General features: G+C 46.7%; 1 protein-coding gene across 1 annotated transcript in view; it reads left to right on the forward strand.

Moving 5' to 3' along the window:
* SMYD3 (SET and MYND domain containing 3) overlaps positions 1–18,236 on the forward strand; it is a gene marked incomplete at both ends in the record, with an annotated part of 658,176 nt that overhangs the window by 530,938 nt on the left and 109,002 nt on the right. Inside the window, one exon of the mRNA XM_080699053.1 lies at positions 4,653–4,763. Coding sequence (XP_080555179.1) covers positions 4,653–4,763 — 111 coding nt within the window. The remainder of the gene's footprint in view (positions 1–4,652; positions 4,764–18,236) is intronic.

An 18,236-nucleotide genomic window follows, 5' to 3' on the forward strand; every position in this document is an offset into this window, starting at 1 on the left:
GAGGGGCGAGTGTGAGGTCGGGCACTGGCAGCCCAGCTCAGGGGCGCGTGGGTGTGGTGCATCACTTCCAGGGTGTGTGGCAGTGAGTATAACTGACCGGCTGCAGGGTGTGGGAGATGTTGAGACAGCAAAGCAGGCCCAAGGCCAGCAGGGACCAGCCTCCTGTGAATTCATTGCACTGCTGTTAAGAGAACATCACAAGGCTCCACGTAAGCCAGGGGCTGGGGCCTGCGATCCCAGCACTGGGAGGCTGAGACAGGAGAATCACAGGTTCAAGGCCAACTACCCCAGTACCAAAGAAAGAAAGAAAGAAAGAAAGAAAGAAAGAAAGAAAGAAAGAAAGAAAGAAAGAAAGAAAGAAAGAAAGAGAAAGAGGAAAGAAAGAGAGAAAGGAAGGAAGGGAAAGAAAGAAAGAAAGAAAGAAAGAAAGAAAGAAAGAAAGAAAGAAAGAAAGAAAGAAAGGTCTCCATGTAGAAAAGAGAGGTGATCTGACAGGAGCTTATGAGTATTCTTCTCAGAGCACTTAGAAGTTGAATGTTGGCCAGAGGCAGCAGGAGGACCATTAGAAAGTCTTTCCTGGTCTGTGGTTCTGGGATCCTGAGGAGGCTGTCAGCGTCTACTTACTGGTATTAAATGAGAAAACTAGTGTCCCGTTGCCCGTCACTGTCTGCACTGCCGCCCGTGAGTCTTGCCTTGTGACTGAGTCCTGGGTTAGCCAAGCACCCTGGAGTCAGTGGCCGCACACCGCGCACTCTGTAATCACATACTGCTGCCAGTTGCCCTGATCTGGTGGAGAGGGTGATGACCAGGAGCCATTGCCTAGAATGAGATGTAGGGTCCGAGAATTGGCCCAGGAAGGAACATAAAGAAAGACCAGCTAATTTACCACCTGCCACACAAAAGGACCCGGGGCCAGAGAGCCTGAGGATAGAAGATGAATTTCTGTACCGCTCAGATTTATCAAAGAGCGCACTGAGCTGGGGACAGGGTGCAAGCCTGCAATCTCAGCACTTGGGAGGCTGAGAAAGAAGGATCACAGGTTTGAGGCCAGTCTGGGGCAACTTAGGACGACCATGTTTCAAAATAAAAAATAAAAAGGCCTAGGGGTAGGGCTCTGAGGTCAAATACCCCTGGGTCCACCAAAAAATAACAAAAAAACAAGTGCTGAGAAGTTGGTTATTTGGGTTGCCAAACCTGACATTCTCCAAAAACTGGAGGTGCTTGCCTAATGCAATCGCCCTTTGCACCGCCAAGGAGCCCTGGCCTCAAGTCTTGAAGCAAGAGAGACCCGGGGTGGGGTGAGCCCGTCTTGCCCAGGCCGGTGCCCTCCAGGCTCCACGGTGCCGCTGCAGCTCTTCGGTAGCGTAGTGTGTGGCTCGTCCTCCCGCGGCTCAGAAGCAGGAGGAGCAGCACCGTCGTGAAACAGTGCCCAGCTTGAATGCGGCAGCGCACGTCCCAGTGTGTCCCCGCGTGCCACGAACCCGAGGCCTCTGCTGGTTTGCACAGTTCTGTGCTGTCTTGGTCCGGCCCTGCCTGTGGCCAGAGCCTGGGTAGCATCACTGCCTACCTCTGTGAGGACAGGTGCGCTCCGTCCTGTGGCCTGCCAGGGTTGCCTAACTCGTGAGAAATCTGCAGAGAGCCATCTAGGCGGGGCAGGGATGACATCTGTCACCCTGAGGACGGTCTTGGTGCAGCTGACTCATTGGGCCCCTCTCCCTGTGCAGCTTGAGCGAGGCCTTCCTGAAGCTGTTCCTTGTCAAGAGAAAACAGCCTTCTCTGCCCTACTGTGCTTAAGATCGTGTTTTGCAGACCTGAGTTTCCACTAAGTATAAGAAAACCCACCTGGAGGGTTAGCTTGAGGGAGTTTTTGTCACCCCCTTCCATAATAATACTGCCTGTGTCCTCTCTACAACATCCCCTTCCCACCGCGCTTGCCCGCAGAGTTACTTCTTATATTTGAAAGCAAATGAAGAAGTAATTTAGCCGGGCGTGGTGGTGCACGCTTGTAATCCCCAGGCTTGGGAGGCGGAGACTAGAGGATCACGCAGGTTAGAAGCCAGCCGCGCTGGCTTAAGAGACCCTGTTTCCAAAAATAAAAAAGTATAAAATTGGTCTGCGAGTGTAGCCGGTAGAAGGGCTTCCAGGAACCCCAGTACCACCAAAAAAAAAAAAAAAAAAAAAAGAAGAAGAAGTTATTTATACAGTATGGTACAAACTGATAAATGTTACAGGAAAAACACCAAACCAGAGAACAGTGAGGGAATTAGGAGTGAGGTAGAAATAGGGTTAGGTTTTGTTTGTTTGTTTGTTTTGGTTTTTGGTTTTTGGTGTTGGGACCAGTATTTTTTCCTAATCTACTGAGACAATATTTGTATAACATTTATTGAAAATGAATTATTTAAAAAATACTTTTAATACAGTAAAAGCCCAGTTGTGTTATTATGAGACTCACATAAAAGTTCTCTTACCAAATTAGTATAAAAGTTTCTTTTAAATATATTTTCATGCTGGGTGTTGTGGCGCACGATTGTAATCCCCGTGCTTGGGAGGCAGAGACAGGAGGATCGCGCAGGTTCGAAGCCAGCACGCTGGCTTAAGAGACCCTGTTTCCAAATTTTTAAAAAAAGTATAAAAAATAGGTCTGGGAGTGTAGCCTGGAAGTAGAAGGGCTTCCAAGAACCCTAGTACCACCAAAAAAAAAAAATAAATAAATTATATATATATATATATATATAGTTATATAGTTATATAGTTATACATCATAATGAAGTTCAGAATAATAGAAACACACATGCCTATGGCACTTGGCGTGTTTCCCTCCAGATCCTACCCTGTCCCCTCCTTCTCCCCATACGTGTACTGAAATTGGTATGGATAACTTCATATATGAACATAGCACTATGTAAACTATTTCCTTCATAAATCTCCCTTTTCCCCTCCCATCTCCCTCCCCTAAACACCCCCCACCATCCTACTGGTCTCTCATTCATCCCAAGTCCCTATGTCTCCTATTTTCCCCCTTGCTTCCCATACACGAGAGAAAACATATGGCCCTTCCCTTTCTGAGACTGGCTGATCTCACTTAGCATAATATCCTCTAACTCTATCCCTTTTCCTGCACATGATGTAATTTTGTTCATCTTCACAGCTGAGTAGAATTCCATCGTGAGTGCAGACCAAGAGGTTCAAAAACGGCCTTTTTGTTTCTGTCCTCATTTCGGGGTGGACTCCATGGTGGCCCACCCTCTGGACCAGCACCCATCCTGCACACTTTGACTTGCACTGTTGGAGTCTCTTGTAAGCACTTGGCCTTTACTCTAGCAACAGGGGGCGCTGTTGCAGCATTTCAAACAGCAGCGAGCCCTGATCTGATTGGCGAGTGATGACCTCTCTGGCTATGGGCGGAGTGTGAGGAGAAGCAGGGAGGCACTTGATAGGCAAGAGATGACCTGGCTCAGATCACGAAGGTGTCGTTGGAAAAGCTGAAAGGTGCTTGTCTTGGACATATTTTTCAGATAGACCCAACAGAGTTTCCTGGTACGGTTGGGTAGCATTGTAAAGGAAAAAGCAATGTCCAGATGACTCTGAGGTTTCAGCCTGGATGATAGGAAGGAGGAGCTGCTGTCACCTGAGACTGGGAAGGCTCTGAGATGGAACGGGTTGGGGAGATCAAGGGTTCCATTTCATATACTTTGACTTAGATTTTCAGTACATTGGAGATCTCATCAAGCGAAAAACATTTAATCATTGTGATGTTGCATAAAAACCTGTGACCTCAAGGGGTCTTTGGGCTAGAAAGAGACCCAAGAAGTTTTTTAAGTGCCTCCACCTGGCCTCCACGGCAGGCGCCAGCTACTGTCTGTGAAGGGCCGGAAGGAGTCAACTTGAGAGCCTCCGTCACAATCACACTCGACACCAAACTCTCCTCTCTGGGAACTATTTTACAAATTTTACCAAGTTACAAGAAAGAATGATCTCCTAATTTCAAAGACACAAATTTGGTTAGCCCTAAATTCCATGAGGCAGCTCTAGAAATGACTAGGATTTAAGATCGACCTGGCCACGTCACCTGCCACCCATTGACTGCCAGGATGGATTTGGCTTCTCTGATTACCAAGGGCTATGGAATTTATGGCTAAACTCCAGTGATATTGAACATACAACAGCTCTGGATATTTTACTATTTAGTGAGGGGGGAAAAAGGCACAGAGAGGTCTTGAGCACATTTCCTTAAAGTAAACATATGGTCCGTATATATTTACATTTAAAAAAGATTTGAAGGAAATAAATTAAAATTTGATGTGTGATGCTGGGCATGTGATGCTGGTACACATCACAGGAGGCGGAGACAGGAGGGTTGCAGTGTTAAGGCCAGCCTCAGCAACTTAGTAAGGCCTTGTTTCAAAACAAAAATAAAAAGGGTTGGAGTAAGCCCCAGTACCTAATAATAATAATAATAATAATAATAATAATAATATAATAATAACAACAGAAATAACTTGATGTGATTATTTGGGTAGGAGACTATAAGACTTCTCTCCTACACTTGACATATAATAAAAACAAGATTTAATAATCATTGTTAGTAATTATGGTTAGTGAGGGCCAATGAGCACACAGCGTCTGAACCTAGCCCTCTCGGGTCTCTGCAGCTCACCATCTGCTACCTGGACATGCTGATGACCAGCGAGGAGCGCCGCAAGCAGCTGAGAGACCAGTACTGCTTTGAGTGTGACTGCGTCCGGTGCCAAACCCAGGACAAGGTAGGATGTGTGGAGTGTGACTGGAAGGCTCAGAGGAAGCGTCAGTGATCTTTCAGGTCTCTCAGAGCATTCTGCTTTCATTCCTTAAGCCCAAAGTAGAAGACCCGTAGTGCGTGGCAGGGACCTCAGAGCTCGGAGCTGCACACATTTTATTTTCTAAAAGTTTTCTCACCCACCGAGTTGAGATTTAGCCACAGGCAAAGGTCTAATGGAGCTTAGAGTGTTGTGAGAATATAGATACCAAGCACGTGGCATTAAACATGTGATTCAAAGGATATGCAAGCCAGATGTGGTGGCGCATACCTATAATCCCGGTACTTGAGAGGCTGAGACAGGAGGATTTTGTGTTTGGGGCCAATCTCAGCAACTTAGAAAGATCCTCTTTCAAAAAAAAAAAAAAAAAAAAAAGATGGGGGAAAGGACTGGGGTATAGCTTGCAAGTAGAACGCCCTTGGATTCAATCTCTAGCAACAAAAATAAGTAAATGAATATGCACGGGCAGGGTGTGACTAGCTCAGATAGTCAGGGGGTTGAATTGCATGATGATTTGTAACAGTTATTGCTTGGGAATAAATATAACAAGTCGTATCTTGCTTTGTTCTTGAAAATTGGTCCCACCGTTCCTTCTGCTGTAGCACTTTATCAGGTGGAGGTCACATACCCAGCAGCTTTGCTCTCGAGGAAGAAGAGCCAAACAGGAGCCCGCAGGGCAGGGAGTGTGACGCTGTCCTGGCACTTGTGCCATTGCCTCAGTTGGGCCCACTTGCTTTTAGTTTGTACACAATTGAGTTATCTGATGAAATCTTAGTTTTCTAGTGTTCACGTTGTTCATGGCTAACCATTATCTCACTTAATTTCAATACTTATAAATAAATTAACAAACAGAACTCAACAAGTTTCAGAGATGTGCCTCTGGGGTGGGGTGAAGCGAGTGTAGACCAAGCCTCGCTCTCGAAGCCCAGCTGACGTCCGTGTTCCTTGCTCTGCACCACCACTGTCTGTGGCTTCTGGCCCTGGCACCAGTAAAGAGGGAATTGCTCTCGCTGCAGGAGAAAGGACTATTAGCTCATTCTAGTGCTGCAGGAGTCAGGCAATGCAATTAGCTTTGCATTAAAAAGAACTTTCAGAAACAATTAAGTGGGAAAAGTTGGATCAACTGCTGATAGAACCCCAAGAGTCAGCCCTCTTTAGTGTCAGCCTTTTGCCACTGGCAGATGTACCAGAAATCATAGGGGATCCCCTGGGAGCCAACACCCCCAACCGTAATCTGGAATGACAACAAGCTAGCCTACTTGGCTGGCAGTGAGAAGGCTTTCCGCTTTAGTTCCTTTTCAGTGCCGTAAGTATGGCAGACTTTCAAAAACTTCTTGAATGAATGAATGATAATTTTTATTAAAAGTTTGGGCTATGTTCACTTTTGTCTTATTACAATAATTGAAATGTGGATTGCAATAGTTAGGAGAGGAAAGGTTTGGCTACAAATAAAGATAACCCAACTAACAATGGCTTTAGTAGGCAAGGTGTATTTGCCTTAAAAATTATGAAGAGTTGGAGATGAGAGCAGCTTCTCACAGGTCTCCTCAGAAACCCCTCTTTCCCAGGCCTCCCTGGCAGTATCTTTTGTCCTCACGGTCCCAAAGTGACTGCCATCCCCACCACCCAAACATTGTGTCCAAGCTCGAGGCAGGAAAAGGCAGAGAGCAAAGGAAGCTCTCCTAGGGTCTCCCCTCATATGACCATTCCAAACGGCACCGCACAGCCACCCCTAGCTGCAAGAGAGGCTAGGAAACTATATTTCCACTTTATAGACTTGATACAAGAGAAAGACAAGGGCGAGAGGGGTGTGTGGAGGCCAGTGCACAATGCTTAGATCCATTTCCTTCATTATCTTACTCTGTTCAATTAAACGTTGGCTCAGTGTTGTATTAGACAAGGTTTTTCAGAGAAACAGAACCAACAAGATAGTGACAAGTCTGCACACATACGTGTATGTGTTTACAGTCATGTGTTGCCCTGGCGGGGACACACTGAGAAATGCAGTCTTAGGCAATTTTGTTGTGCCAACATAGAGTAACACAACATACTGTTTTGCAATAAACTTTGTTTGTTTGTTTGTTTGTTTGTTGTAAATAGGAGTACACTCTAAAATGACAGTGAAGTCAATGTAGTAAATACATGAACTGGTATCATAGTCGGTCATTTGTGATCATTATTAGGTATTATACACAAACCGTATTTGCTATGATGTGCTCTATCTTTACATGACCGGCAGGGCAGTGGGTTGGTCTACACCAGCATCACCACAAACATGTGAGTAGGATGTGGTGCTTAATGTTATGATGACCGTGACGTCGCCAGGTGACAGAACTTGTTCAGCTCCATTACAATCCCGTGGGATCACCATCTTAAATACAGTCTGTCATTGACCAAATGTCATCATGTAGCTTGTGACTCTGAGTGTGTGTAGAAAGAGAGATTGACTGATTTCCAGAAATTGGCTCACGTGGTTATAGTGGTTGAGAAGTCTCAAGATTTGCAGTTAGCAAACAAGAGATCAGTGAAAGCCAGTGGTGTAAGTTCCAGTCCAAAAGCTGGTACACTTAAGGCTCAAGAAGAGCTGATGTTTCAGTTTGAGACCAAAGGGGAAAAATGACCAATGTCCCAGCTCGGCAGTCAGGACCAGCACCATTTTACTGGAGGGAGGATCGGCCTTGTTGGTCTCTCCAGGCCTTCAACTAATTGGATAGGCCACACCATCCAAGAGAGAATGTCCTTTGCTCAGCCGGTGGCTCAAGTGTTAATGCTGAGCACCCTGTGGCCAGTCAGGTTCACAGAGCACATCAGCCGTGTTAGAGGTGGGCAAATGGTGTCATCAAAAGTCCTCCCTAGCTGGGCGTGGTGGCGCACACTTGTAATCCCAGCATTCAGGAGGCTGAGACTGGAGGATCTCAGTTTGCAGACAGCCTCAGCTACTTAGTGAGGCCCTCTGCAACTTAGTGAGACCATGTTTAAAAATAAAGAATAAAAAATTGGGCTAGGGTTGTAGCTTGGTGGTACAATGCCCCTGGCTTCCATCCCTAGTACCACACACACACACACACACACACACACACACACACACACAGTCCTCCCTTCTTCTGCTGGATTCTCTTCCATTCCATATCTAGCAAACCAAACAGTCACAGGCAGATCATTGGCCTCCTGGATTGTTCTCCCATATATTCCCATATATTAGATTATATATAATTATATATTATATATATTATATCTCCCATATATTCCAATATAAGGGACTTGACTCATGCGTGCAAGGCCCTTTCCAGCTCTGTACCATGTTTCTATGAACCGTTTCCCCGGGAAAGTAAGGATGGCATATACTTTACTTCGTTTTTTTCTTTTTCTCTTTCTTTCTTCTTTTTTTTTTTTTTTTTTTTTTTTTTGGTGGTACTGGGGTTCCTGGAAACCCTTCTACCTCTGGGCTACACTCCCAGACCTATTTTATATTTTATTTGGAAACAGGGTCTCTTAAGCCAGCAAGGCTGGCTTCGAACCTGCACGATCCTCCTTTCTCTACCTCCCAAGCACGGGCAGTACAAGCGTGCACCACCACGCCCAGCGTTTATACTTTACATTTTAAGTTACCATTTATCTGAGAATTTTGTTCTATTTAGTGATATATATATATATATATATATATATATATATATATATACATATATATATATAATCACTTCAGAAATCTCTGTTCTGTTGTTTTGCTTAGAAAAACAATAATACTGCCGGGCGTGGTGGCGCACGCTTGTAATCCCCGCACTTGGGAGGCGGAGACAGGAGGATCGCGCTGGTTTGGAGCCAGCCTCGCTGGCTTTAGAGACTCTTTTTCCACATAAAAATGTTAAAAAATAGGTCTGGGAGTGTAGCCTGTGGGAGTGTATACCGGAGGTAGAAGGGCTTCCAGGAACCCCAGTACCACCAAAAAAAAAAAGAAAGAAAGAAAGAAAGAAAGAAAGAAAGAAAGAAAGAAAGAAAGAAAGAAAGAAAGAAAGAAAGACAATAATACAAAGGTAAATTCATCAAAAATTATAAATTCAAATTTTAGTTAAGTCAAAATTAATTATACTTTAGTTCCTAGATTTAAAGTTTTTAAGTCTATTTTTTATGCTTTTCTTGAAACCTAGAAAATTCATCCTACCTCTCTGCACCAAGCAATATTTCTTAGATGCCGATTTCTTTACACTACTGGACTAGCAGCTGGCATGTTCCAGGAAGCAGAAGCCCTGTTAATAGTGGCATGACTGGCATGGAGAATTGCAGCCTGTAATAGAAGCCACTTAATTTCTGGGAGAAACAAAACTCACCGCCTTAGGGCCACTGCAGTTACTGCGTTCTCTTCTGACCTGCCCAGGTCGGAATCCACAGCCACAGAACAGAGCAAAGGAGGTGACCGTCTCCACCGATCTGTGAACAGCACAGAGCCGGCCTCCTGCTCCGCCACACGCCTGACTGGAGGGAAGACTCTGTATTTACTTACCACATTGCTCTTTCTTTCCTAAGACCAGTTATATTTAACTCTCCTCTTAAAACACCATGTCTATCACTCTATCTCATCTCAGTCCTAGAGTATTAAGACAACCTGAGTCCTTCTCCTCACCCTCGGCTTCTTTCCTTTCACCCATCACCTTGTAGAGTAGACTTCTCGAGTACTGCTGTTTCCATGTCACCTTGTTTTCCTTTCTTTCTTTCTTTCTTTCTTTCTTTCTTTCTTTCTTTCTTTCTTTCTTTCTTTCTTTCTTTCTTTCTTTCTTTCTTTCCAGTATTGCAGATAGATCCCAGGGGCATTCTACCACTGAGCTACACCCCCAGCCCCATTTACTTTACTTTTTGAAACAGGGACTTGCTAAGTTACCATGCTTTGGCCTTGAACCTGTGATCCTCTTGCCTAATCCTCCCAAGGACTAGAATTACAGGTGTGTGTCAGCGCACCCAGGCCTTCTTCAAAATTACCAATTTCCTTTTTCTATGTCCTTCCCCTATCCAAAAGATTCTTAAGTAGTACACACACACACACACACACACGTATAGAAGAGTATGCTTGTATATACAATTTTTTTTTGCGTGTGTGTGTGGGGGGGTCTGGGGATGGAACCCAGGGGCATTCGACCTCCGAGCTACACCTCCTGCCCTATTATTTATTTATTTATTTATTTATTTATTTATTTATTTATTATTTTGGTGGTACTCGGTTTCCTGGAAACCCTTCTACCTCCAGGCTATACTCCCAGACACATTTATAGATTTTTTATTTGGAAACAGGGTCTCTTAAGCCAGAGAGGCTGGCTTTGAACCTGTGCGATCCTCCTGTTTCTCCCTCTCAAGCACAGGGATTACAAACGTGTGCCACCACGCCTGGCTATCTTTTATTCTTTATTTTGAAACAGGGTCTCACTAAGTTGCAGACAGCCTCACTAAGTAGCTGAGGCTGTCCACGAACTGTGATCTTCCAGTCTCAGCCTCCCGAATGCTGGGATTACAAGTGTGCGCCACCACGCCCGGCTTTGTATATACAATTTAACAGCCAAATTATCTAGTTATTTTAGAAATAAAAGTGACAAGAAATAAGATGAAAAGTGGAGAAAGGAGGATCTCAAGCTCAAGGCTAGCCTCGGCACCTGAGTAAAACCCTGGTTCAAAATAAATAAAATAGGGTGAGGTGTGACTACTCCTTGGTATGATTCCCCAATACCAAAAAACCCCAGTTCCCTAATGCTTGTAATAAGATCTTTCCGTGACGGCTTAGGTAAGTCACAGAGTGACACTAAATAGCAAAAACTAAAAAAAACGATTTCAAAACCCAGGGCCAGCATGGGACTGGACCCCGGTGCCCTCGGGCCAGCCATGGTTTTCCACAACATAGTCCTGCCCAACTCCACGGGCACTAAGAACTGCTCTCTACAGCAGCCTCGCTTGTTGACTGACAGGCTTTCAAATAGTAACTTAATAAAAGAAGTAGGAAGAAGGGTAAAGGTGATGCCTTCTGGGATCCTGTCTCTGATGGAGCAGCCCAGGAATAAAGTTTAGTCTCCATAGGGGGAAAGCCAGGACCGCCTGTTCTTGAGGTAATCCTTCATTTGTGTTATTTCTTGCAACCTGGCTTTTACGTTTTTCTCATTTTAGGTTTTATTAAAGTGATATGTGTATGTAGCTTGAAAAGTCAGGCTACTGCACGGTTGAAGATGTCAGACCCTTGTCCTGCCCTGGCTGAGTCCTGCTTCCTGAGATGATGCTTTCAGCTTCTGACATTTGTTTTAAATTTAAAATGAAAGCTCCCTTAAGTCAGGTGGCAGGCGCTCTTTGCTACCAGGTAGGGTAAAGACTGCCTTTTACTTCCAGGATTCCAAATTCACTTTTCTTTATGTCGCTCAGTGTTTTGTTTCTTTCTGGGGTTTATAACACCGTCTTTACCTCTTTTGCATGCTGGCACCCTAGTCATCTATCTAGCAAGCTGGCTGTGCTTTCTGCAGTCTCAGATCCACACCGTTCCCTTCCCGAGGGACATTGTGTTCTGCTGGCTTCCTTGCTCACCTTGCTCACGTGCATTGGCTGAGGATTTGGGGACTACGTATGGCAGGCAGCGGGCGCGTTCGATTCACAGTGGACGGTGTTTTAGTTTTGGGTTTTCTTCCTCTGTGCTCTTCTGTCTGGGACTTTAGACCTCTAGACCCTCCAACCCCAGTTTAAAGCCGAGACTTCCTGGCACTCAGAGTCCTTGCAGCTCCGTGACCTCAGGGCTAGAGCAGGCCTGCTCACTTAGCGGGTGGCTTTGGCTTCTGCATCTTCTAGACGCATCACGCTCCCGCCCCTTGTCAGTATTCAGCCCAAGGGAAAACATCAGCCCTGTTTTCTTTGGCTTTATTTAGAAGCAAGTTAGCCCCTCTGTTCCTGGTGTTCTCTGCGTGGCGGTGGCGGTGGTGGCGGTGGTACTAGGGATTGAACCCAAGGATGCTCTACTACTGAGCTACACCCCCAGTTGTTGTTGTTGTTGTTGTTCTTCTTCTTCTTCTTCTTCTTCTTCTTCTTCTTCTTCTTCTTCTTCTTCTTCTTCTTCTTTTTTTTTGTATTTTGAAACAGGGTCTTGCTAAACTGCTGAGGGTCTAAGTGTCTGAGACTGGCCTCAAATCTGTAATCCTCCTGTGTCCGCCTCCCAAGCACTGGGATTATAGGTGTGTGCCACCACGTGGGCCTGGCCCCCGCTCACCTTTGCTGTGTGAACTGCACTAACTCCCCGCAGACCTCCGGAAGGGAGTCTGTGCCCCTCCAGCCTGCTCCCAGATCAGGTCCTGCTGCTACACTTTGCTCTTCTGAGGAGGAAGTCAAGGAACGTTCGGGTCAACGCTGCATTCAGAGGAAATGAGAGTTTTCTGCTGCAGAAAGTTCTTATGGCAACTTGAGTCTATTTGAAATGGGAGCAATTACTTGAAGGTTAGTAAGCCAACATCCTCTTCTTGCTGCAGCCTCCCATCTTTTGCCCAGTTAAGAGTGAGCAGAACTGCCCTGGCAGGAAGAGAGTCTGACCAGCTCTGAATCGTTTCATTTTTCAAGTTTTCCCAGCCTAAGTGGAATGCGTTTCCTATTTCTGAAGTTTTCATCATAACAAAAGTATGTTATCTTCAGGAAGATTAGGAGGCATTGGCAGCGAAGTGAAGAAGTGTGTGTGTGTGTGTGTGTGTGTGTGTGTGTGTGTGTTCTGTAGGAGTTTGAATGAGCTTTTAAATAGTCAAAACCTGCCATCCCTGCACGCACCTTACCTGGGCTCTCCGAATGACCAAGAGCGGGCTTCCAGGAGAGCCCAGGGCTGGCGGCGCTCCTGTCAGCACGAGCAAAGGAGCTCATCGACCACACAGTACCATCCACAGTGTTGCCCCAAAGGCGGGGAGAGGTTCCTGCACAGCACAGCGGGCTGCCGAGCTAGCGGTGGAACCCATGTTGACCACATCACAGGGCACGTGTTGGGCACCAGCTGGCCCCCAAGACCCCCATGTGGCTTTGTTTGGTCCACAAGCCCACCCCCCCCCCAGGAAGAAGGGCCTCTCCCAGTGTGCCAGCACCTGTGTTGTTTTACCACCTCTCCAGTTACCCCCCCCCTTTTATCTCCAGGTATAGATATGTACCCACAGGAACCAGGCACCACCCTCGCCCAACGTACTACTCATGGCGGTGTTCAGGACGTGTCGTAGAGTAAAGCAACTCTTCTTCAGAGAGTATCACCCTAGGTCCCTGCTGAGGCTTGGCAGCCCTCGCCCTTCCTGGGTGTCCACTGAGCTTCCTGTGCGCCTTTGCATCAAGGTGCCACGTGCTGTTTCCAAACGCGTGGACTTTAACTACGCAGGTCAAATGTAGCCGTCTCCTCAAACTTCATCACTACTTTAAGGCAGAAACGTTTCAGTTCCTCTTCTCGAGGCATTTGAGCTATGCAGCATATTCAGTATCCATAGTCCCCACTGCACAGCAGCACTCCGGAGCGTCTCATCCTGGGCAGCCGTGCCATCGTACCACTGATGGCTGCTCCCCGGCAACTCGGCCCCCTCCCCAGACTCCTCGCCCCCTTCTACTTTAACTTCTGTGAGATCTGCTTTCTAAATTCCACATGACTGATCTTTCAGTGTCTGGCTCTTTGCACTTAACATGAGGATCCATCCGTGTTGTCCCAAATAACGGGATTTCGTTGTTTTTGTGATTAAATAGTATTCCTTGCTGATACACTCATCAGTTGGTGACACTGGTTATTTCCACTCTTGGCAGCAGGCTGCATGGGAGCACTGACGTCTCTCTGGCGCGCTGACTTCATTTCCTTTGGAAATGGAGATCCTGGGGTGGGATTGCTGGATCACATGGTCGATGGCTGTACTTATTGATATGCCCACCAACGGTGTGCAAGGGGAAATGTACAATTTCATTTCATGTGGGTAAATTGGAGTTGTTAGGTTCTATGGTAAATGTGCATTCAACTTGTTAAGAAATAACCAGACTATTTACCAAAGTTTCTATACCATTTTGAATTCACACTAACAGCGAGAGTTCCAGTCACTCTGAATTATTTGTTAGATTTCTTTCTTGTTTTTCTTTTTAATCATTCTAGTAGGTATGTAGTGATATCTCATTGTGGTTTTAATTTATTGTGTATTTTATGTACATATTTGACTTATGTATGTCTTATTTGGTAATATATCTATTTAAATCCTTTTCCTATTTAAAACATTGAGGACTTTCTTATTATTGAATTGTGAGCTAACTAGCTTGCTTTAGCTTTCCTCCTTTCTTTCTTTCTTTTGTTTTTTTTTCTTTCTTTCTTTCTTTGGTGCTGGGAATTGAACCCAGGAGCAGTGTACCTCTAAGCTACATCCCCAGCCCTTTTTATCTTTTATTTTAAACACTAAGTTGCTGAGGCTGACCTCAAACCTGTAATCCTCCTATCTCAGTCTCCCAAATACTGAGATTATAGGTGTGAGTCACCATGTCTGTCTTGCTAGATTTCCTTGTTCTGCATACTATACTTTTTACCAGCTATGCACTGAATACATTTGAGAAGGGGATATTGGTGATTGAACCCAAGGGCATTCTATTGCCAAGCAATACTCTCAGCCTTTATTATTATTATTATTTTTTTAATTTTGAAATAGAGTCTCACTAAGTAGCTTCAGGTACTGCCTAAGTTACTGAGGCTGGTCTTGAACTTGTGATCCTCCTGTCTCAGCCTCCCAAGTACTGGGCATGCACCACCATTCCTGACTTAAATACATTTTTCTTACTCTGTGGCTTGTCTTCTTATTATCTTGACCAAGCCCTTTGAAGTCAGTTTTGATATAGTCTAATCTGACAATAGTTTTCTTTGTGGACCAGTCTTTTAATATCACATCTAAGGAGTTCTTACCTAAACCAATAGAACAAAGATTTTCCCCTCTATTTCCTGTTAAACTTTTTAATGTTCTAGGTTTTATGCTTTGGTCTTTGATGCATGTTGAGTTAACTTGTATCTATGGTACAAGGTCAACTTTTTGCATATGAAAGGCCCATCACTCTAAAGCCATTCGTTGAATAACTGTCTTATATTAATGAAAAAAATGTTCAACATCTTAGCCATCAGAGCAATGGAAATCGAAGCTGTCCTGAGATTTCATATAACTCCAATTGGAATGGCAATCATCAAAAATACAAACAATAATAAATACTGGGGAGGATGTGGGGAAATAGGAATTCTTACTAACTTTTGGTGGGCCTGTAAATTAGTATAACCACTGTGGAGGTCAGAATGGCGGTTCCTTAAAAGACTGGGAATGGAACCACCACATGACCCAGCCACACCACTCCTCAGTACTTTTCCAAAAGAATTGAAGTCAGCACACTACAGTGATATGTGCATATCCATGTTTAATGGCAGCACCATTCACACAGCCAGGTTATAAGACCAACCTAGGTGTCCATCCAGACAAACGGATAACGAGTGTGCGGTGTAGACGCACAGTGGAGCTGAACTCGGCCATAAAGGAGAACAAAATGATGTCATTTGCAGCAAACTGGATGAAACTAGAGAACACCGTACTGAGTGAGATCACCCAGTCTCAGAACGTCCAGAGTCATATGTCTTCTCTCAATGTGGAAGCTAGAACGAAAATAGAAAACAAAAGGGACTTCAGTCAAACGAGGTCAGAAACCAGGGGATTGTGGAAGCGGAGTGGGGAAGGGAGGTGGGGAAATGAGGCTTGCCGAGGGGAACGGTCCAGATAAGGTTATGCCGCATGTGCAGGTTTCACTCCCAATCTCATAACATGTACAGGGCGGGCTGCAGGGGAACAGCCATTGCGGGGGGGAGGGTGGATCACTTTGAATCTCACTGTGATGTATAATTACATTGCACCAATAAAAGTCTAAAAACAAAAAGCCACAGGATAGCAGAAAGAGTGCAGGATTAGGAATAGGGGAATTGGGTCCTCACTACGCCATTAGCACTAGGCAGGGATAGACGCCCCAGCCATGGGGAGTGGGCAGCATGGTGGAGGAACGGCAGCTCCCTGCAGGTCCTGGTCTCTGCTCTCACTGGCCATCTGTCACTAGCAACTTTCCTTGCCTTGGCCTTCAATCTCCTCATCTGAATGGTGCCGCTAACCCGTCCCTGCCAGAGCTGCCGCGCTGCCCATGGCACACAGCGTGTGTGTCTGGGGAGATGTTCAGGATGGCCCCCATTGCTGTTCTTCAGGGAGTGAGAGCGGACTGGGAGAGCAGGAGCCGAGCGCCTCCGGCCCACCGTTTGCTGAGCCGCGTTGCTGGATCGCTCTCGCGTCTTCCTGAGGCTGTGTTACGTCTTCCCGCTTGCCCGTCTAGTAATCTCCGCTCCTCTGCTGCTTGGCCCCGTTGGCGCCGGGCAGGTGGTGCTTTTCCCTGCTGCATCCTTCTCCGCATGCACGCTCCTCCTCCTCGCTCCTGAGTCACAGTCCAAGGCGCTGGGCTGCCTCCCTGCGCTCCATCACTGCCAGCACTGCCGGCCTTGCCCTCGGGGAGGGGTGTGGACGTAGTACTGGGGACAGCTCTCAGGCTGAGCGAGGAGGTACACAGCAGCAGAGGTACTGTACAGTCAGGGCCAGGTCACGGCCAGGCTTCTAATCCCAGGCCTGGGAGGCTGACAGGGTTGCAGGTTCAAGGCCAGCTGTAGCAACTTAGCGAGACCTGGTTTAAAATAAATAAAAAGAGCTAGCTCCGAGGTAGACCAGGTCATTTCTCACCACCCCAGACCTCTGGGCAAAGCCGATGGCATCCTGTGCTCTCTTTTTTCTCGTTCTCCCAAACAAGAGAGCTCTTTTGTTTTTGCCATGCAAAGATCATTTTCCCTTTCTGGGTTGGACCACACATGGAATCTTTGCTCACGAGACGGAAAGAGCAAAGCATTCATGGGACAGACCAGACAAGGTTTCTCCTGGCACTTACTCCTATCATTACGGTGCAGGGAGAGGAGCCCCACCCCTGCTGGCCCTGAGCCCGAGGCCGGCTCTCTTCAGCACCCCAGTGGCTCCAGGGCTCCTGGGCGGGTAGACATTGGCTCACTGTGAGTGGAGTGGGCAGCAGGGGCTGGAACAGCTGCAGCTGGCCTCCGTGCCGATGCAAGGACGGCCCAGGACTCGTGGAAGGCAGGGGCATGCCAACCTTTGTATTACCTTACTCTGTATAGGAATTAAACGAACACGGTGCCATTTGAACATTGCTTTTAGCCAGGAGTGGTGGTACACAGCTATCATCCCAGTACTTTGGAGGCAGAGACAGGAGGATTGCAGGTTTGAGGCCAGCCTTCTCAACTTAAGAAGACCCTCGACAATTTAGTGAGACCCTATTTCAAAAGGAAATAAAAGGGGCTACAGTCTTGGCAATCTGCTCGAGCCTCCCCTTCCGTTCGCTTTCCCTCATCCCTCCCGTTCTTTCTCCCTCGAGTGTTATGAGACAAGGCCTGCCACGCACCACGTCTGCAGGCCCTGTGGTGGCGAGACCTCCCCTCCTGCTCCCAGCGCGGGTCTGGTGTGCGCAAGGTGCCCACGACTCGTTTCAGCGCGGCGCTTAGCTCAGGTGCCTGTCTACCGGGCAATGTGGGTGGAAGGAAAACGTCTCCTCAGAGGAGATGGGGCCTGAAATGTCGAGACCGTGGGAGTTTTCATGAGAAGGTTTCAAAAGGAATGCTCCAGGCTGAGAACACTCCGTGGAGCGTCCCAGAGGCTGAGAAGATCGAGCGCGTCAGGAACTGCCCGCGGCCGGGCACTGCGGCGGCAGCAGGCTGGTGAGGCCAGCGGTGATGGCGGAGGGCAAGGCGCAGAGCTCGGGCTCCAGCTTGGTCCACAGGGAACTGAAGACTAGTCCGGGGGAGGGGGATTGACATTTTTGAGTGTGTGGCACTGTGGATTGAACCCAGGAGCACTCTACCTTTGAGATACACCCCTAGCTTTTTTTATTTTTAATTTGGAAACAGGGTCTCACTAAGTTGCCGAGGCTGGCCTCGAGCCTGCAATCCTCAAGTCTCAGCCTCCCAAGTACTGGATTACAGGTCTGTGCCACCACACCTGTCAGGAAGGGGTGGCTTTAGACCATCAACAGTGTGTGTGAAAGGAAAACAACATGTACAACCAAGAAGTCAGAAACTACAGTGGAAAGAAGAAAACAAAAATGCACAAATCAGTCATGGAAATGAGCACGAATCTCACACCATTACACCCAGAAGAAGGCGAAGAGACTATTCCTGCATATCTATGCTGCAGCCTTCTTTCTCTATAACAAAGACTGAGGTGACGCTGGGTCCAGGGAGGTGGCAATCGAGCGGCATCAAGACAGCGTCAGGCCCCCGGGACAGGCTTGCTGGTGAATAGGCCACTGTGTGGCTTCAGTGACAGGCACCTACCTGTCTTCTGATTCCGTTTTTTTTTTCCCTGTGTGTGTGTCTGT

The sequence above is a fragment of the Muscardinus avellanarius genome (genome assembly GCF_963383645.1).
Source record: "Muscardinus avellanarius genome assembly, chromosome: 7".
NCBI lineage: Eukaryota > Metazoa > Chordata > Mammalia > Rodentia > Gliridae > Muscardinus > Muscardinus avellanarius.